Genomic DNA, 21,436 nt, shown 5'->3' on the forward strand with positions numbered 1-21,436 from the left:
ATCAAGAGACTATTTTTCTGGAGAAAAGCACGTGGGGTTCAAGGGCAGTTGGTTTTGACTCTCTGCGGTAGAGCAGAAGCAAGAAGCCAAAGACTGACACACCACTTCATACCTATGCAAAAATAACTGCCTCATCATTTCTTCCTATTGAGGAACAGCTGGGAAACGTGTTTGGATTGTGTTGATACTCTAAACAACTGCGCTTAGCTGGAAAACAATTTTGGCTCCCTCGTTTATTGGCCAAAAATACAGTTTCAAGTTCAAGAGCTTTTTCCTTAGCAGATCGCCGCTGCCTACCTGGCTGGGTCAGCCTGGCACAAAAAGGTTCCCTGGAACTCCTTGGCTGTATCTGCCGTTCCACAGATCACTGTCCAGGTGGAGGCCAGTCATGAATGGTGTCCCACATAGGTCTGTCCTGGGACTCTTTAAATTGGTACTGGTACTCTTTGAATTCTCTATCAGTGATGTGGACAATAGGATCAAGTGCACCCTCAGCAAGTTTGTTGGTGACACCACGCTGTGTGCTGCGGTTGACACAATAGAAAGAAGGAAGCCATCCAAAGGGACCTGGATAAGCTTGATGAGTGGGTCCACAGGAACCTAATTGAAGGCCAAGTGCAACGTATTGCACTTGGGTTGGGGCAATCCCAAGCATGTGGACAAACTGGGAGAAGAACTCCCCAAGAGCAGCCCTGTGAAGGACTTGGAGTTCCTGGTGGGTGAAAAGTTGAACATGAGCCAGCAGTGTGTGTTTGCAGCCCAGAAGGCCAACTATGTTCTGGGCTGCATCAACAGAGGGGTGGCCAGCAGGGAGAGGGAGGGGATTGTCCCCCTCTGCTCTGCCCTTGTGAGGCCCCATCTGCAGCACTGCATCCAAGCCTGGGGGCTCCAACAAAGGAAAGATGTGGAGCTTTTAGTGGGGGACCAGAGGAGGGCCGTGAACATGAACCAAGGGCTGCAGCACTTCTCCTATGAAGACAGGCTGAGAGAGCTGGGCTAGTTCAACCTGGAGAAGGCGTGGGGAGACTTCACTGTGGCCTTGCAGTATTTAAAGTGAGTTTATAAAGATGAGGGAAATCAACTTCTTACATGTGGTAGCGACAGGGTAAGGGGGAATGGTTTTAAACTAAGAGACGGAAAATTTAGATTCAATGTCAGGAGGAAATTTTTTACTGTGAGTGTGCGCAGTGATGCACCGGCACAGGCTGCCCAGAGAGGTTGTGGATGCCCCATCTCTGGAGGTGTTTAAGGCCAGGTTGGATTGGGCCCTGGGCAACCTAATCTAGTACTTGGTCTAGCAGCTGGCAGCACTGCCTGTGACAGGTGTTGGAACTTGATGATCCTTGAGGTCCCATCTTACCCAAGCCATTCTATGATTCTATGATTCTGGATTTAAAAAAAACAAACAACCCCCCTCTTGGAAAGTGAGATATTGAACATCACTGTAGAACGTAGGTACTTTGGTTTATATAGGAAATGTCTGTTATTTGTTTGTATCATGCAAACAGAACAAGCTGCTCTTTCATCTTTGCAAGCCAAGCTTAAGGAATTTCTGCACCTCTGTCAGGCAAAACCACATGCATCCTGCAGCCTCATCAGTCTGCTAGTGATGAAAATATCTCTGTTGATCTAATAATTAAAATCAAGTAAGCAAACAAACAGGAATTAATGATGCTAATTAAAACAAGAGGAATCCAGCAAGACAGTGACTTCTTCATGTCCATGCACTTTAAGAAGGGGTTGCACGTACCTGTTAGGGATTGGACCTAGGAGCTCTGACTCTCCAGCCTTACGGAGCTGAGCTTGCTGTACTCCATGCTCTGCTTTGCAGCCTGGGAATGAGCTGCCATGTTTTATCTCAGAAGAGTCTGCCTTCCTGTGAAGCTGTCCTTACGCTGGTTTTGTGTTTCTGTTGAAAGCAGCAGAGGGTTGATATTGCTGTGAGTGAGAATATCTTTCTTCCGCCACAATAAAAACGTGGTGTTGCTTTAGAAACAGAAAGGCAGTAGGTTTTGGATTGTGCCAGGAGGGCGAGAGATGAGAGGGGGAGATATTAAATCCCAAATCTCTGCCCGTGCACTGCTGATCTACATGCCCAGAATGTATGTAATCAGTAGCTGAGGAATAAAGCATTGTTTCACCACGACATGTTAACTGGCTGCATCTTATACCCATATTTAAGCATTTTATCTGCAGTGCTGTCTGAAATTCTTTCAAAAACTTGCACATGCCATGCATGTGTGCACAAGTAAAATGATAAGTATATGAGAAAGTATTGAGGCATTGGTGCAGTGCTTTGAATCTCTGATGTTCACTCACACAAAAAATTGACTTTTCTAATTAAAAATTAATTAATTAAAAAATTAACTTTTTAAATTGCAGACACTTAGTGGTGTTTTATTTATTAAAATGCCAAGATGAGATTTCCTGTGGCTCGGGAAAAGACACGAATATGCTTTTCAGAAGTGACATGGCAAATGAAACAGCTGGGATAATGATAAACGTTTGCCAGGTGCTTAAATTCTTTTAAGATTATTCTGTATAACTCCAGAACAGATAGCAGCTTGCACAAACAAACCCCATATAAATGAGCAGGGAACAGAGAGGAGCGTGCCAGTTCTCTACAGCAGCACACTGGAGACTGGGCATGTCTGATGTGTCCTGTCACAGGGTCTGGCTTGGACTTTTCCCCATCCCACAAAAGAGATTACGTATTTTTCTTATTATGTGATTCCTTAGACAGTTTGATCCCATGTTTCAGTGATGAAGAACGCAAGATTTCCATTTTGTTTTCCTATGTAGAAACAAATGCAGTATTCCTGGAGCCCTTGCTACATTTGCACATGGAGACAGCTGTCTCCTCTCACAGACATGTACCTTATGAAGCAAGAAAGGTCTGAAAAGAAGGAAATGAAAAGGAAATGGAGTCTGGCTGTTACCAGCTCCTGAGAGGAGCTGGTTTTTTTCTCACTAACAGCTGCAAAATGAACTGCAGTCCTAATCAGTTAGTGACAAGAAAATACCTAGAGAAGGAGTAGACCGTAAGAAGAAAGGGATTAGAAGAGTGGCTCTGTGCTGTAGAGGGCTTCTGTTTCCTGGGGCTGCTTCCAGGAACACTGGAGCAGTGGAACAGGTTGCCCATAAAGGTTGTAGAGTCTCTTTCTCTGGAGATACTCAAAACCCACCTCAACGTTTTCTTGTGCAACCTATTGTAGGGAACCTGCTTTAGCAGGGGGATGGCTGAGGTGATTCCTAGAGTCCCTCCAACCCCTATGATTCTGCAATTCTGCATTTTCCTGTGCCTTTCCCAGCCTTGGCTGATTTCAGACATCTCCATCCTCCCCGGCTTCCTCCCCATTCCCATGCTCTGCAGGAGGCATCTCCCTTCATGCCAACCAGCTCAGAAAGCAGCAGATGCTACTCTGTTCAGCATTGGCCTCTCCTGCAGCTCTCTTTCACTCTCATTTCTCAACAGAACAGGGAAAAAATACAGTGAAAGAAGGTGATGGGTTGAGATAAGGACAGGAAGATCATTTGCCAGTTGCTATCACAGGCAGAACAAACTCAGTGTAGGGAGCTAAATGTAATTTAGTGCCTATTGCTAATGTGGAGGTGAGCATCACAGCCTGCATGGCAGCAGCAAAGAGCTGATTGTCAAGGAGGGAGAGAAACCATGAAGAACTGAAAGGTGAAGACAAGGAAGTTGCTGTTAGTATGATCTTTCTGAAACTTTCTGTACAGATCGCATCCATCCAGAAAATAAAGGACACATAGTAAGGCAAGGCACAGCCTGAAAGAGCCTCGTAAGAGCTGGAGACGTACAGTTGGTTAGGAGATGGTGGAGATGGTAAGCAGAGTAAACCTGCAAACCTCTGGAGACTGCTTAAGCTGACTATCATAAACATTTGATTTCTGAACTGATTTGTTCAGGATCCATTTAATGGAGCATATGGTTTACACTCCTGTCCTCAGTAATCCTTGTGAATGAAACAAGCCACTGGAACAGGCTCCCCAGAGCAATGGTTGCGGCTCCAAGCTGCAGGAGTTCAAGCAGTGTGAGGACAAAGCTCTCAGCTTTATGGTCTGGTTTTTGAGTGATCCTGCAGTCAGGGATTCAATGATTCTTATGGGTCCCTTCCAACTTGGATATTCTATGATTCTAAAACACAGGCACAGGGCTGCACTCTGGCAATGCGCTGAGGTTTGAGGGTTGTTCCTACCGACGGCTGCAGGGCAGGAGTTGACTCACAGCCGGTTGTCCGCTAGGGGGCTCCTACAGTCTGCCTGGGGTGCCCTCCCCACCGCAACGCAGGAAAAAACAACCAACCTTGCTCTAGGGTTTTTCTCTTAAAACAAACAAACGAACAAACAAAACAAAACACAACACAACATACATGCAAAACAAAACAAAACAAAACAGCTGTTTTGCACTACTTAAGGAGACTTAAGGAGGAGGGACATGGTTAGTGGACATCGTGATGACGGCTTGACGATTGGACTAGATAATCTTAGATGTCTTTTCCAGTCTTTTTGATTCTATGATTCTATGAGGTTGAAAATAACTCTCCTCAATTCCCCTGTTTATCCAGCACCTCTTATCACAGAACCATAGAATCATTAAGGTTGGAAAGACCATTAAGATCACCTAGTCCAGCCCCAGCCCATCACCATCATACCACTGACCGTGTCCCTCAGTGTCACAATGTCATGGTTCTTGAACACCTCCACGGATGGTGACTCCACCACCTCTCTGAGAAGCCTGTGCCACTGCCTCACCACTCTTCTGGATTAGAAATTTTTCTGAATAGCCTAAACCTCCCCTGGTGGAACTTAAGGCCATCACCTCTCGTCCTATCACTGTTACCTGGGAGAAGAGGCTGACCCCTTGCACAACCTCCTTTCAGTTCACTGTAGAGATCAACAAGGGCTCCCCTGAACCTCCTCTTCTCCAGGCTGAATAATCCCAGTTCCCTCAACCACTCCCCCAGAGGACTTGTGTCAGGGTGGAGGCTGGTCACAAGCTGTATCCCTCAGGGTTCAGTCTTGGGACTGGTACTCTTCAACATCTTCATCAACGACGCAGATGATGGCATCGAGTGCACCCTCAGCAAGTCTGTGGATGACACCAAGCTGAGCGGTGCAGCAGATATACTACAAGGAAAGAAAGCCATCCAGAGGGACCTGGACAGGATGGAGAATTGGGCACATGAAAACCTAACAAGGTTCAGTAAGGCCAATTGCAGAGTGCTGCACTTGGGTTGGGGCAATCCCAGGTGTTTATACAAACTGGGAAGATCTCTTTCCCTGTGGAGAAGGACTTGGGGGGTCCTGGTGGACGAGAAGCTGGACATGAGCCAGCAGTGTGTGCCTGCAGCCCGGAAGGCCAACTGTGTTCTGGGCTGCATTAACAAAGGGGTGGCCAGCAGGGAGGGGGAGGTGCTTGTCCCCCTCTACTCGGCTCTTGTGAGGCCCCATCTGCAGCACTGCATCCAGGCCTGGGGCCCCCAGTACAGGAAGGATGTGGAGCTCTTGGAGTGGGTCCAGAGGAGGGCACTGAGATGATCAGAGGGATGGAGCACCTCTCCTGTGAGGAAAGATTGAGGGAACTGGGCTTGTTTAGCTTGGAGAAGAGAAGGCTTTGGGGTGACCTCATTGCAGCCTTCCAGTACTTGAAGGGAACATATAAACATGAGGTGGAATGGCTGTTTATGAGGGTGGACAGTGATAGGACAAGGGGGAATGGTTTTAAACTGAGACAGGGGAGGTTTAGGTTAGATATTAGGAGGAAGTTTTCCACACAGAGGGTGGTGAGGCACTGGAACAGGTTGCCCAAGGAGGCTGTGGATGCCCCATCCCTGGAGGCATTCAAGGCCAGGCTGGCTGTGGCTCTGGGCAGCCTGGGCTGCTGGTTGGTGACCCTGCACATAGCAGGGGGTTGAAACTGGATGATCACTGTCATCCTTTTCAACCCAGGCCATTCTGTGATTCTATGATTCTGTACCCCTCACAGCTCTGTTGCCCTTCTCTGGACATGTTCCAGGGCCTGAATGCCTTTCCTGTAGTGAAGCCCAGAACTGAACACAGTACTCAAGGGGTAGCCTCACCAGTGCCAAGTACAGAGGCACTGTCCAAGCCTGGACAACCATTTTCCCATCAAAAGTTGTCTTTTTCATATGCTCTGGTAACCTCTGGCTTAGATGGCCTGCATGGAGATTTGTGTTGAGGCATCAGCCCCAACATACGGATTCAGCAGGAGGCTCCTGTGTTAGAAAGTTTGGTGCAGATAACAACATTTATTTTGTTGCCAGTGGTTTGAGGCACCTCAGGGTCACACATTTATTTTGTTGCCAGTGGTTTGAGGCACCTCAGGGTCACAGCAGTGGCTTCTGGGCAGGCTGCAGAGGCTGCCTCAGCCACCTGATAGCCAACCCCCTCACTGCAGGCTGGTGCCTGCTGTGCCACCAGTGTGCTGAGCCCAAAGCAGAGATAATACAGAACAGCTGCATGTGAGCCTGTGGTAATAGTGGCTATGCTATGCTTTGCCCCATGATCAAATGTTTTGGGATCTACTGGTAACAAGTGCCCAGGAGGCTTAATTTAATCTCTGCCCCTATCCTCTCACAGCACATATTGGTGTAGCCATTGCACAGATGCTGTGCTGAGCCACCAGCTCCCTCTGGTTCTCTCCTGAGCTCCAGGGAATCCTCACGATAGCCTGTGCACAGTGGCACATAATAACAGGACACCAGATTGCAAATTGTTCCCTAAGGCACTGGAGGTGTATCTGCAGGCAGTCATTTCAATAGGCAAGTGGCTTCTTTTGGTGAAGCCTGTTGCCAAGCAAACCCAATCTGCTGAGCCAGGAACATCAGGGCTTGTTCACATCAGGCTGAACTCACCAAACATCAGGGTGACATCTGATCACTCCAGCTAATTCAGAGCAGATTTGATTATATCCGCTCCTTATTCAGCCAGCACTTTTTCCACTTATTTTGTATAATCTTCGTATAATCACAGACATATCCTCAGTTTTTTTTGTCTCCTGTGGGAACAAGGCAGCAACAGCACCAAATCTGATTTTAAGGGGATGGCTGTAGGGAGAAAACATGTCCCTGCACCTCCCTGTTCTGCTGGGCCAGATGCAAGCTGCCTTTGCAGGCAGCATCGTTTTAGCCACATCTTGAGCTGCTTCAAAGGTCATTTCCCAAAAGATCAATTGCTATGAGCATGCCAAACCTCCATCTAACACAGTGATAACGTTCAGGTTTTTTTTGCCCCTCTGTCCAGTTCTATTTTTTTGGTTGTTTTGTTCTCATGAATACATTAAAGGGAAAAAAAAAACAAAAAACCCAACAAGGATTGCAAACCCCTTTGTTATTTGCAGATGCTGCTGGTACAATGCCCCAACCCAAGGGCAGCTCCTGGGTCATGCTGGATTTCTCTGGAGGGTTTGTGCTGTGTCCCTGTGCTCCTCACAGCATCCTGCACTTTCGCCCTTTCCCAGGAAGTTGGGTGCTGCCTGTCCTGGTTCTGTCAACTGCTTTTTGGAGCAGTACTGTTTTGGGGATGGAAATTTCAAGGCTGTGATTTCTTGCAAAAGATATGCCTGGAACTATTTCTGTTTGCCTGGTTCCACACTTCTAAAGAAGACTGGAGAAAGGGATTTAGGATTTGATGGTCTTTTCGTAATAGACCAGAAAGAAATGCAGAATGTCCGCATGGACCAGAAGACCCATTTGTTGCCACAGTTCAGAAGGAGGTTTAGTTAAAATGGAGTATCTCATGTCCATGCCTTTGCTTTGCAGAGCAATGTCCATACATTCCTAGAGGAGAGTTGCCAAAGACTGGAGCCAGGCTCTGTCAGTTGTGCCCGGTGCCAGGACCAGAGGCCATGGGCACACACTGGAGCAGAGGAGGTTCCCTCTGAACACCAGGAGCCCTTCTGTGCTGTGCAGTGATGGAGCACTGGCACAGGCTGCCCACAGGCTGTGGGGTCTCCTCCCTGGGGATCTCCCAGTGCTGCCTGGACGTGGCCCTGGGCACCCTGCTCTGGGTGTCCCTGCTGGGCTGGGGGATGGAGCAGAGGGACCCAGAGGGTCCTGCCAGCCTCAGATGTGCTCTGCTTTGATTAACACAAGCATATTAAGCTGATTAAATAGAAGAGAAATACTGTGCTTACAGTAGTTTTCCATAACATTTATTTTAGAATAGAAATTCAATTTTTCAAGTAGGTTTCTAATAGCGATTGTCTAATTTGGATAAGCTAAGATAAACTTTATTTTAGAGTCATGTTAAGTGAAACAATGACTGCAAATGCAAATGAGGTTATGTTAAACCAAGGGAATATCATATCCTGAATTTATTGTGGACTTCTATGTGAAGTGTACAGCTACATGACGAGTACAGAAATTGGATAGTTCGAAATTAAGATGAAAGTTGGAGAGTGACTTTCTGGTCCCTGGTTTAATGTCTGTATGGGTACAGCTAACTATGGTCTGCAAGAAGTCTCCAGAGTCATCCATGCACGGATCACAGATTTTCCCCCACACATTTCAACTGAATGATCCTTCAAGATGCATGAGGATACGCTTTCTCTTTTCCTCCTTTCTTTGTGCTTTGCTTTCACATTTCCCCATTTCTCTCTTTTTATTACTGTCATCTCTCTGTGTATGTTTCTGAAGCTCTCTGCTACTTTTCCTAATAGTCCATAAACAAATGACTTTTGAAATATTCCTTCTGAAGACAACCAAGCTGCATCTGAGCAGTGCTGTGGGAACGAATAACCCAATGCTGCTGTTTGTTTGCAGGCTCTCTGCTTGCTTGGCCTGGTGCTGACTGCCACACACAGCGATTCCAGGCTCGGTAATTCTAAGGCAACTCACCAACTCAATTTATTTCTGAAGGATATGCCCTAATGGGGATGGAACATTAATTAAAAGGCATTACAAGCTCACAGATGTGGTTTGCTGCATGTGTTGCTGTACTGCTCCCATAAGGGTATTTATCATGAGGACGCAAACGGTCTGGCCAGCACATCAGACCCCCTCCTCGCAGCCTGCTGCAGGAAGCAGGAGGATGCCAAGTGCAGGCAGGTGCCACACACCCCAGCAGTGGGCACCAGGACCAGTGCAGCTCAGCAGCCAGAGGAAAAAGAAGAGGTATCACCAGCAGACTGCAGGCATGCAGGAGAGGGCTGCGTGGCCGCACAGCAGTGCGACAACGGTTCCCTTTCTTCCTCCTACCTCTGCAATGTGCCAGCTGTTCTGCCATTTTGATGTATTTTACTGAAGGGCACCACCCAGCAAAAGCAAACCAACCCAGCCCCAAAGCTGCAGCGAAGCTGATGTGGGCAGAATGCTCCATGTGTGTGCCAGGAGCTGTGGAGCTTTGTGTCTTCACGTATTTAATTTGGTGACTCAGAGTCAAATGAAGAGTTTGGTCATACTTTTAAGGCTGGAGAAGGCCTGGGTTCAGCTCTACTGTGCTGAGATCCATAAGCTGGATTTGGAACAGTCCACATTTCAGGTAGGACAGATGGTAACTTCAGTATGCACTAAGCATGTGTGTTTAAGTGCAGTCCCACTTCATTGATTTTTGTTCCAGGCTTATTTTACTACAGCCAGAAGGAAAGCGGGTAAGATACAGAGGTAAAATGTACTCACTCTCCAAAGAAATGGCACTGTAACCCCCTGTAGCCCTCCCTGCCTAACAAACACTTGTGCCTAAGTTGCTCAGCTTGAGTTTGTATTGTAGACCTTTGGAGCAAAGCTAGCATGTTGTTTTATGGCTTGCATTGCAGCTGTAGGTCCAGGCACAGCCAGCATGCTGGGCACGCAGCTCAGCCAGAGGAGCTTGGCTACCTTGGCACATTGCACCACAAGAACATAACATGGCAGAGCACTGTGGAAGAGACTGAGAAGCAGAAGGTTAATGTCCCAAGCACTTGGTAGAAGACTAAAAGGAGACCACCGTAGTAACAAGATAAAAAGTGGCTGGAGGAAGCTGTCTAAGGAGAGGTGCATTCCACCAGACCCAAATCCTTATCCTGTAAGAACACACAGACCTGCTGAGTTCCAATAAATAACAGTGGGGGAAGAAGAGATACTGCCAACTTCACTGCGCACCACAGAGGGCCAATGAGCAGTCATTTGGGGAGGGGGAGAGCGAGACCTCTCTGACCAACCACCTATTTTCAGAGTGCCCCAAACCTTGAAATGCACTTATGCAGGGTTAGGGCCACACCTCTATCACAGCGTTAGAGGGGCCTGATGACCACATAAGATCTCAGACTCACTGACGAATGGTGACTGCATACCTCCTCAGGGGGGCTGTCTGAGCACAGAAGGCTGACAGCTGGAGTGTGCCCACCATGAGGAACACTGCTGGGTCCCACAATGGTGGTACCCCTTTCTCTCTCTACAGTGTATATATTATAACATCACACGAGGCATATCATCATAAGTTATCCTCATGAGTGGTGTCCCACAGGTCCGTCCTGGGACCATACCAAGCTGTGTGGTGCAGGTGATACGACAGAAGGAAGGGATGTCATCCAGAGGGACCTGTACAGGCTTGAGAAGTGGGCCCACAGGAACCTAAAGAGGTTCAAAAAGGCCATTTTGGTCAAGAAAATCCCAGATATGTGTACAGACTGGGAAAAGAACTCACTGAGAGCAATCCTGCCAAGAAGGACTTGTGGGTCCTTGTGGACAAAAATCTGAACATGAGCCAGAGGTGTGCATTTGCAGCTCAATCAAAAGGCCAACAGTATTCTGGGCTGCGTCAGCAGAGGGGTGGCAGCAAGAACAAGGAGGGGACTGTCCTCTGCTCTGCCCTCGTGAGGCCCCATCTGCAGTACTGCGTCCAGAGCTGGACACCCCAACACTGGAGAGATGCAGATTTGCTGGAGCTGGTCCAGAGGAAGGCCATGAAGATTCTCAGAGGTCTGGAGCACCTCTCCTCTGAAGAAAGGTTGAGGGAATTGGACTTGTTTAGCTTGGGAAATAGAAGGCTCCAGGGAGACCTCATTGCGGCCCTCCGTACTTGAAGGGAGCATATGAACAGGAGGGGGAGTGACTTTTTGCACAGTCTGATAGTGACAGGACAAGAGGGAATGGCTTTAAAAAGGGGAGATGTAAGTTAGATGTTAGGAGGAAATTCTTTACTCAGAGGGTGGTGAGGCCCTGGCACAGCTGCACAGAGAAGCTGCGGGTGCCCCATCCCTGGAGGCACTCAAGGCTGAATGGGGACCTGGGCAGCCTGAGCTGCTGGCTGGCACTGCCCATGGCACAGGATTGCAGTTAGATGGTTTTTAAGCTTTCTTCCAATCCAAGCCATTCTACGATTCTACGGTTTCTTATATAGCACCAAAAATCACCAGGCAATAAATAATTTGAGTGAAACTGTTAACCAGCCATTTGTTGATGTTCCCCCTTAATTTACCCCAAGGGAATCTCAAACATCACAACCTCTGTACCGGGGTAGCCCGGTGCCGGGTGGTTACACACTAATGCTAAGCAAACACTGCCAAGAGGATGTAAGCAGCGATATCTAAATTGGTTGCCAGTAATTAAGAGATGTGTTTAATGGCATGGGGCAGATCAACAGAGCTGAGTGCAGAGGATATGCTCTCCCAGGGGAAGAGTCAGTTAAATTGTCCTGGAAACTCACACTCACGGTAGCAAGACTGGTTAATAAATACATGCATCCCCTTCTTATAAAAGTGCTGATGGCGGTGGGCAATTCCTTCTGCGTCCGTCTCCTTGTGAGAAAACTGCTTTAAAACAGCACAGGCTCTCTGCGAGTCACTCCTTGCTTTGCAGTCCCTGATGTTAAGATGTTTAGAAAGCACCAGGAATCGTAGAGTACAAACGTGGCTGAACAACACAAAATGAACCAAACCCGCAGTTTTACCAGTAATATCCTCCAGCTGTTCCTTTAGTGGTGGCTTTCACACCATTCTCGTTGTTTTATGGTCCCTGCTTGCTCCGCTGGCAAAAATCCAAGTATTTTGGCACACAGAGAGTGACACGCTACCAAAGCTCTGACAGATGTGACTTCTGTGACTCTTTGCAGTGGGAAGCGTCCTTCCTTGCACGGAATGCCTCGTGAAACCCACTGCTGGGGCACGGCCTTGGAGCTGCCCATTTACCTGTGTCTTATGCCACTGCTGGTCTCTGTGTAGGTCCTGGACATTTTTGTTCCCACCAGAGCCCTTCTCACACGCCGGCAAGGCAGCAGGAGCTTGCAGGCTGCTGCCCGGTACCTCTGTGAGATGAGGTTGTAAAGGATGGGATTGATGGAGGCACTCAGGTAGAACAGCTGCAGGGCAAAGATGTTGAAGTATTGGGAGAACAGCATCGTTCTGGTGTCTCGGGTGTTTATAAATATGATCCTGCCAATGTGGAAAGGCAACCAGCAAATTACAAAGGCCAGGATCACCACAGCTAAAAGACAAAACAATACAAACCATAGTTAGGGAGTGAGTTAATCCAACAGTCATCTTGTATTCTCGATTTCACAGAATCATGGAATGATTTGATTTGGAAGGGACCCTGAAAGGCCATCTGCTTCAACTCCCCTGCAATGAACATGGACACCTACAGCTCAGATCCCTTCCAGCCTCACCTTGAGCATCTCCAGGGATGGGGCATCCCACACCTCTCTGGGCAACCTGTGCCACTGCCTCACCACCCTTACTTTAAAAAACGTCTTCCTTATATCCAGTCTAAATGTCCCCTCTTTTAGTTTGAAACCATTTTCCCTTGCCCAGTCACAATGGACTCTGCTATAGAATCCGTCCCCTTCCTTCTTACAGCTGCCCTGTAGACACTCAGAGGCTGCTCTCAGCTCTCCCCAGAGCTTTCTCTTTCACACAATTCCATCTGGTTTTGCAGACGGTACAAATGATGTACAGAAATAAGTGGCATCCAATTGTTGAAAATGGGAACAGCACTGAGTGCAGTTGTCAGCCTTTGGATTAAGAGGCGATGGACAAAAAACTCAGACAATCTCCAACGGCTGAATTTGCTGAGAAAAATGTAACAGAAGCACAACACCTGTACAACGGGATCAGAACAACAAGGATTCCCCCTGGGGATGCTTGTGATGTCACACAGATGATACGGAAACCACAGCTGGAATTAGGAGACGTACCTGTGGAAGCACAGAGCTGCTGCTTACAGCGCTGCTCCTATGTACATCTCAGTTCCCAAAACAAGACCGCAGGGCACAGCAGTTTTAGCACAGCACCTGCACCACATACAAACATTGTTACAGCAGCCACACCGCTGAAGCAGATGTGAAACAGCCAAGCGTGTGGTTTAAAAGTGTCACCTATGGGGTGACTGCAAAATGTATCACTGTATCCACAAGTGCAATCATTCTTGCTTATAAATGAATGCAAGTGAAGTGAATAATCATTTGTGGAGGATCCCTCACGTTTCTCAGAGCTTAGCAAAAGGAACAAAGCCAAAGCAAGTCTGTGCCTGGAATACATCACATGCAGAACTCTGTCAGCTCCTTTGAGGTAAGCAAGAATCATCATACAGAAAGATATGGATATATAGAAATATGTGGATATATGGAAATTTATATAGAACTAAATGGCCCTCGCTGTTGAAAAATGGAATAGCATCAAGCCCAGCTGTCAGCCCTGGGACTAAAGGGCGACTGCTTTCTTTTTAAAGATGGTTCAGCAGATTCTGAGTTTGGATGCATGCATTTCTGTCGGAGAGCCCTGCCTCATGGCAGGCAGCCTTCCCAGTAAGTTAGCAAAGGGTGTGCCCTTTGCCTCTGTGTAGTAAGGGTGGTGAGGCAGAGGCACAGGTTGTCTGGAGAGGCTGTGGATGCCCTTGTTCCCGAAGACACCCAAGGTCAGGCTGGATGGAGCTCTGAGCACCTGATGGAGCTGTAGGTGTCCCTGTTCAGAGCAGGGGAGTTGGACATGGCCTCTAGTGGTCTCTTCCAACTCAAAGAACTTTGCAACTCTAAGAAAGTCAGACAAAGCGCACTTGTATGAGCTATCAGTGAACCTCACAGGGCGTGCTGGCTCCCATGGCTGTATGTGAGCTGGGATGCTCTGTGCACAGGACTCTAAGGCTGCTTTGGTCCCAGGCCAAAGGAGAGCAGAACCACAGCTCTGCTGGAAGGGAGCTCGAGAGATCATTGAGTCCAATTCCCTGCTAAAGCATGTTCCCTACAACAGGTCACACAGACGGGCATCCGGATGGGCCCTGAGTATCTCCACAGAAGGAGACTCTGCAACCTCTCCGGGCAGCCTGCTCCTGCGCTGTCATCCTTACCGTAAAGAAGTTCTTCCACATGTCAGTGTGCAACTCCCTGTGTTCAAGACCGTTACTCCTTGTCGAATTGCTACACACCACCAAGCAGAGCCCGGCCTCATCCATTTCACCTCCCTCTGGCCATTTATAAACACGAATCAGACCCCCAGTCAGACGCCCTTAGAGGAGCCCAGTTTGTGGACAGGCGCGACGCAGCCGGTGGGTCAGACGGGAGCCCGAACCGGGACGGACCCGCCGGCTCCCGGGAGCGAGAGGAGCCGCAGGGGCGCGACCGCGGGGCCGGGGGACTCACCCAGGATCCTGACGGTCTGCCGGTGGCCCCGCTCCCGGAGGGCAGCGCCGGGACCCCGCAGGCGGCCCCTGCTGCGCCACAGCTCGCGCCCGATGAAGCCGTAGAGGACGGTGAGGCAGACGACGGGCAGCACGAAGTAGGAGGTGGTGACCCAGAACATGGCGCCCAGCAGCCCGGACTCCAGCGCCCGCGGGGTGGGCTTGCACTCGCGGCTGAAGTCGGTGCGGTTGTCGGGCTGCACCACGCCGACCAGGAAGAAGAAGGGCGCCGCCGACAGGAGGGCGAAGGCCCAGAGGGCGCCGATGACGGCCCTGACGCGGCGCCGGGTGACCAGCACCTTGGCCCGCAGCGGGAAGCAGACGGCCAGGTAGCGCTCCACCGTGAGGGCGGTGATGTGCAGGATGGTGCAGTAGGTGCAGCCCTCGCTCAGGTAGTGCGAGAGGCGGCACAGCAGCTGCCCGAAGATCCAGGGCCGGGAGCGCCACAGGCGGTACAGGTCGAGGGGCAGCCCGAGCAGGATGAGCAGGTCGGACATCGCCATGCTGCCCACGTACAGGTCGGTGGTGCTGCGGGCGTCGCGGTGCCCGCAGGTGACCAGCACCGTCAGCACGTTGCCCACCACGCCGATCGCGAAGAGCCCCAGGCACACGGCCGTCACCGGCACGAGCGCCCGCAGCGGCAGCGCCGAGCACAGCCGCTCGTCGCACGGCGGCGCGGCCCAGGGCTCGGCCCGGCTGCCGTTCCCCCACATGGCGCCGGGTCGCGGCTGCCGCACGGCGCTCCCTCGCTGCCTCCCGCCCGGCCCCGCGCCCCGCGCCCCGCGCCCCGAGCTCGGCCCGCCCCGCCCCGCCCCGCCCGAGCGGACGGAGGGCGGAGGAACAGAAGGGACGAACGAAGAAAAAGAAGGATGCTTTTATTTCCCACAGAGTTTAAAGATACTTTGCTACATCGTTTATGCATTTTCTATGAGACTATACAGGTTTCATCTTCATGAAGTCCGACGTCGTACAGTTGCAAAGTGATATGTTTGGTAGTGTAACTATAACGTTTTAAAAAGTTTTTTTTTTTTCCTTTTTTTTTTTTTTTCTTTTTGGAATGTACAGAATATGAGGTAAAATTAAGATTACATTAAAAACTGTCTTCAATGCAGTCATACGCACTGAGGCTCAAATGGCAAATACGCTATTAAATGACTATCAAAAATAGGAGCTCATTTGGATTTGACTATGAAAAACAGAAGTCACCGCAGCTTCACTGTAGTAACAAATCTTTACCATTTGAGACATTCGACCGTAAGAAATCTCTGGGCTGTTCCACTCAACCGCGTGCGTGCTGCCAAACGTGGCACCGGGGGGAGGGCTCTAGAAAACACCTGTTGTCACTGTGGTCGGGGGAGGAATCGGCCTGGACGTCAAAATGACAGGTTGGAAATCAAATGTAAACATACAGTACATCTCAAAGACAGACCATTCCGCTCACATGGAGGCCAGGCTCTTCGCCATTGCTTTTTTTTTAAAAAAAAACAAAAACCAAAAAACGAAACTCAGCAACAGTTTTGTACAGCACAGCTCATTGGACGTATAACCAAGTACGATACATGCCCGCTCTAAGGTACGAGAAAGTCTTCAGAGATCTTCAAAGCACGAGACAGAGGTTCCTTTTTTATTATCATTAAGACTGACAGAAGTGTTTAATACCATTAAAAATGCTAAACTGAACGCAACTAGGAGTCATTAATGATCCACTATCTTGTAACTCAAATAAATTAAAAGTAGCTAATTACAAAGTGTATAACAAAGAACGTAAGTGTGATGAGACAAGAGTTTTCAAAGATAGTTCACTACAAGCTCTGTGTCACTGGCAATCATCGACATCCAGCGAGATGTTCCATGGGATACTTGATGGAATTCAGTCTGCTCATCCAAGAACTCACGAGCGCAAGCTCACAAAACATTGATGAGTTATGCAATTGCAAAGTGCTCTAATGCAACATTAACTACATGCAGTTAACGATTTGGTACAGTATCCAAAAAGAGACATTACATTAAACATTAGGATCTCGAGAAAAAAGCAGCTTTAAGTTTTCTGGTGCAAATTACTACACTTCGTCTTCTGATTTGGTGCCCCAAAGGAAGAAAGAAAAGAAAAAGCAAACGAAAGGCAGTGCTGGATTCTGGTGGGTATGGCAAGTGAGTGGCGGGGTAACAGCAAAGATTCAGAAATGAATTTTGTCTCAAAAAATCTACAAACTGGCCAAACCGGAGGGCACAGACACCTGTATAAACTGCATCCGATCAAAAGGTCAACTTCAGAACGAGTTTTCAATTTGAGTAACAAATCTAAAAAGTTCTCTCTCGCTCTCCCTTCTGGATTCGTAAGAAGAGGCATTTTGATGAGTACACATCAAATCCTGGGGGGAAGATAAACCACTTGTGCCATCCCCTCGCAGTCTTCCCAAGACATCTACTTGCAGTGAAGAACTCCACATTTATCGGGTAAGAAGCTTCCTTTGTGCATACTCTTCCATCCAGTTTATTATTTGCTGCCTGAGAAAAGCCCCTTCCATTTTTCATCATGTATCCTGCCTTCCAAATATTTAAGACAAATGAGGAGGTAGAAATACAGCGCTAAATTGCTTTCACAGCATCAGATTAATATTGTATACAGCACAAGTTTGTTAATAAATGCGTTCTACACATTCTTCCCTGTTACGGTAGTAACCCTTAAAAGTGTGGGCCAGGAAACCATTTCTACACTCGTGTTTACTGGTCAAACCCTTTACGTTAAGCACTGCTTGCCCCATATGAAGTTTGTACTGCAAGAAGGCATATTAAAAAAAAGATTGTATTTCTGTGGCTTGCATTCTAATAACGTGTGTCAGCCTACACCTACCAGTAAGCATTTTAAAGTGGCTGAAAGGGTTTGCATCAGTCCCAATGCCGGTGCTAAATGCCTGTTTTTGTAAAAGCAAGAGAACAGAATTTTTTTTAGATTATGAGAAAGTAAAATGTAATGGGCAGCATTCTAAAATAAATCTGTTTTCTTCACTTTATTACAAAGTACTGAATGATAACAGCAATCAGAATGGAAAAGATAGCAAAAAGTGCAAGAATGACAGCAGCACACACTTGGTCGCTCTGTGACCATTGTGTCCTTGTGGTTTGCACAGTGTCCTTGTTGGTGCTCGTCGGTGGTTCAGTCCTCTGAGAGATGAATAGCACTGGTGAGCTGTAGGGGCCTATCAGGTCCTGGTGTCCCGATGTCTCTTGGCACTGGCGAATGGCACACGCACGAAAACGATATTCACAGTTCAGCTGGAGGCCTGTGTATCGGAACGAGCAGTCCGGACCCTTATAAATCTGTCAGTAAAGAAAAGATGCATCGAGTAAAAATGCCACACATACGTATACATCCCTCAACACGCCTTTATGAAGACAGGATGAGAGTTGAGGCTGTTCAGGCTGGAATAGGCTTGAGGGAGACCTGAGAGCGGCTTCTCAGTATCTGAAGGGGGGCCGTAAGAAAGAAGGGGACAGACTCTTTAGCAGGGTCTGCTGTGACAGGTCAAGGGAAAATGGTTTCAAACTACAACAGGAGAAATTTAGACTGGATATGAAGAAGGTTTTTACAATAAGGGTGGTGAGGCAGTGGCATGGGTTGCCCAGAGAGGTGGTAGGTGCCCCATCCCTGGAGATATTCCAGGTCAGGCTGGAGGGGCTTTGAGCACCTGATGGAGCTGTGGCTGTCCCTGTTCATTGCAGGGGACTTGGATCAAATGGCCTTTAAGTGTCCCTTCCAAGTCAAATGATTCTAAGGCTCTGGGGACCTCACTGCAGCCTTCTAGTACACAAAGGGAGCCTACAGGAGAACTAAGGAGGCAGTCTTTATCAGGGAGTGCAGTGATAAGACTAGGGGTCATGGTTTTAAACTAAAAGAAGCATTAGAAAGAAATTATTCACTGTGAGGGTAGTCAGGCATTGGTACAGCTGCCCAGAGAAGCTCTGGGTGCTCCATCCCCAGAGGCACTCAAAGCCAGCTTGGATGGGGCCCTGGACAGCCTGAGTTGCTGGGAGGCACTGCTCATGCAGGGAGTTGGAACTGGAAGGGTTTAAGGCCCCTTCCAACCCAAGCCATCCTGTGATTCGATGGTGAAGGTAATTGTGTTCACACCCATTGAAAGAAAAATATACAAAAAAGCTCACAAACACAGTTTCAATACAAGAAAGTCTCCAATATCTTCCACGTAGCACAGAAAAAGAACCACAGATTCTTTTAAGGCATGACGAAGACCTATTAAACTCTGTTGAAATCTGCAATGTTAAGTGACCGCTTGAAATACAAATACCAGACCACAGGATATAATCTTCCATTTCCTAATATCTAAAATTGTATCACAAGATTTTAGGTAATTAACTACATCGAGCTACTTCATTCATTAAATCTAATCCAATCCAACTACTTTGCTGTAGTTAAGATACCATGTGTTTCAAATACTGTCATTCAGCCCAATAGGCGTTGTACTAGGAAAGCCTAAAGGAGTCTGTTCTGTGATTCATCATTTCAGCAGACCCCAGCACAAAGATGACTTTCCACGGGTGTCTCAATTAGTTCACAGGATCACAGAACGGCCTGGGTTGAAAAGGACCACACTGATCATCAAGTTTCAACCCCCTGCTATGTGCAGGGTCACCAACCAGCAGACCAGGCTGCCCAGAGCCACATCCAGCCTGGCCTTGAATGCCTCCAGGGATGGGGCATCCACAGCCTCCTTGGGCAACCTGTTCCAGTGCCTCACCACCCTCAGAGTGAAAAACTTCCTCCTGATATCTGATCTAAACCTCCCGTCTCAGTTTAAAACCATTCCCCGCTGTCCTATCACAGTCCACCCTCATAGACAGTCCCATCTCATCAGGCTCCTAGACTTCATTCACTCACAGCAGCAAATCCCACTCAAGTTCAACGTCAGCCAGGAGCTTGTCACTCCTCAAATTGTGTTTCTCCAAACCAAAGCTCCAGAGGTCCAGCACTCATCACTCACATTAGAGAGAGGCAAAGATAGCATTAAATGTCTCTGCTGGACCGCTGTCCCTGTTTGTGAGGTGACTAACGTCATCAGGTAGCGGTCAAACATTTCCTTTAGTCCTCCTTTTACTGGTAATAACAATTAAGAAAGCCTATTCTTTTTCTCCATTACAATACTGGCCAGCTTCTGCTCAGAGTAGGGTGTGTTTATGTGGCCTCGTTGCTCGCTACCGAATATACAATATAAATCAGTGGAATTTTGAGAAGCTGCACTTTCGATGACCTGCCCTGTCGCTGCACACAAACAATTTTGAGATGAAGAAAAGCTTTTTCCAAGAGTTTCCAGACCATAGATTCCAGTAATACTCAGCTGCCTGGCTGTCAGAGCGCTGAGTTCATGGGTAGCCACAGGCACAACAATAACTTCACACAGCAAAATCGGAACAGATTTCCTGCTTCTTTCTTTGAATGGTTGGAAGTTTGCACTTGTAAAATACTGTCTAACAATAAAATAGCTGTAGGCAAAACAACTGATGTGATATTTCTATATCCTTCTACCAATTAAAGAAACCCAGATACTGGAAAGAAAAAAGATGAGAGATTTTGAGCAGAAAAATCAAACTCTACCAAGCTATGTGAATATCAGCTTAGTTCCTACTGATACACCTACAAACAGAAATTGGGCCCACTTGAGATTTTGTTGCCTTTTACAGGGCCTTTCGTGGCTGCAAATTTGCTCAATTAGGCACTCCATACTGATCCTGGGAGTCTAAGAAGTGGTTAACACCAACAACCAGCTGGAATTTTTTCACACAGAGGGTGGTGAGGCACTGGAACAGGTTGCCCAAGGAGGCTGTGGATGCCCCATCCCTGGAGGCATTCAAGGCCAAGGCTGGATGTGGCTCTGGGCAGCCTGGTCTGCTGGTTGGTGACCCTGCACATAGCAGGGGGTTGAAACTGGATGAGCATTGTGGACCTTTTCAACCCAGGCCATTCTGTGATTCTATGATTCATTCCAGAGTACTCTAAGAGTTGGACGATGTTACTGTGAGACCTCCTTTGGGTATCTGTCTCAGTGGTCTTGGAAATCTGGAAAGGCCCCATTTTACTAGAAGCTAGCAAATGTTTTTCCAATTTTCAAGAAGGGAAAGAGGATTCTGGTAATTACAGTCTATCAGTCTCACTTTGGTGCTCGGTAAAATTATGGAGATTATTCTGGCAGGTGAAGGGACAAGTGGCTGGAGAGAAGTCCCACGGAGAGGATTCTGGGGATTGTGACTGATGTTGACTCACATTGAGCTCACCAATGTGCCCTGGTGGCAAAAACGGCGAGGCCATATGCTGGGGTGCATCAAGAACAGCAGAGCTAACTGGCTGAAAGGAATCACTGTCTCACTATAACCAGCAGCAGTGCAGTCCTACCTCGAGTACTGTGTGAAGTTTTGGGCTCCACAGTATGACGACGTCAACGTACTAGAATGTGTCCAAAGAAAGGCAGTAAAGATGCTGAAAGGCCAAGGTGGCATGGCATGACTTATGTGAAGTGGCTGAGGATGACTGGTTTGTTCAACTTAGAGAACTGATCTCACTGCTGTCTGCTCCACTGCTCCATCACAAGATGGAGGTGCTGACCTCTTCTTTGTGGTGACTGGCGAGAGAACATGAGGGAATGGCTTAAAGCTGTGTTAGGGAGAGTTCAGATGGGATACTAAGAAAAAAGTTCTGCACTGAGAGTGTACTCAGGCACTGGAACAGGCTTTTCAGGGAAGTGGTCCTGGCCCCAAGCCTGCAGGTGTTGAAGAAGCACTGTGATACACAG

At 48.0% G+C, this 21,436-nt stretch overlaps 2 protein-coding genes across 2 annotated transcripts in view; both read right to left on the reverse strand.

Moving 5' to 3' along the window:
- Positions 1-364: 364 nt before the first annotated feature.
- MLNR (motilin receptor) lies at positions 365-15,346 on the reverse strand (the record flags this gene model as incomplete). Its single annotated transcript, XM_079535262.1, has 3 exons — positions 365-524; positions 12,152-12,446; positions 14,596-15,346. 3 exons carry the CDS (start codon positions 15,344-15,346, stop codon positions 365-367), a joined length of 1,206 nt encoding a protein of 401 aa, XP_079391388.1.
- A 2,293-nt stretch (positions 15,347-17,639) lies between these two features.
- Positions 17,640-21,436, reverse strand: part of FNDC3A (fibronectin type III domain containing 3A) — a gene marked incomplete at both ends in the record, with an annotated part of 96,178 nt that continues 92,381 nt past the window's right edge. Inside the window, one exon of the mRNA XM_079540688.1 lies at positions 17,640-17,954. Within this exon, the coding sequence (XP_079396814.1) occupies positions 17,640-17,954 (315 nt within the window). The remainder of the gene's footprint in view (positions 17,955-21,436) is intronic.

The sequence above is a fragment of the Tetrao urogallus genome (assembly GCF_951394365.1).
Source record: "Tetrao urogallus genome assembly, chromosome: 1".
Taxonomy (NCBI): domain Eukaryota; kingdom Metazoa; phylum Chordata; class Aves; order Galliformes; family Phasianidae; genus Tetrao; species Tetrao urogallus.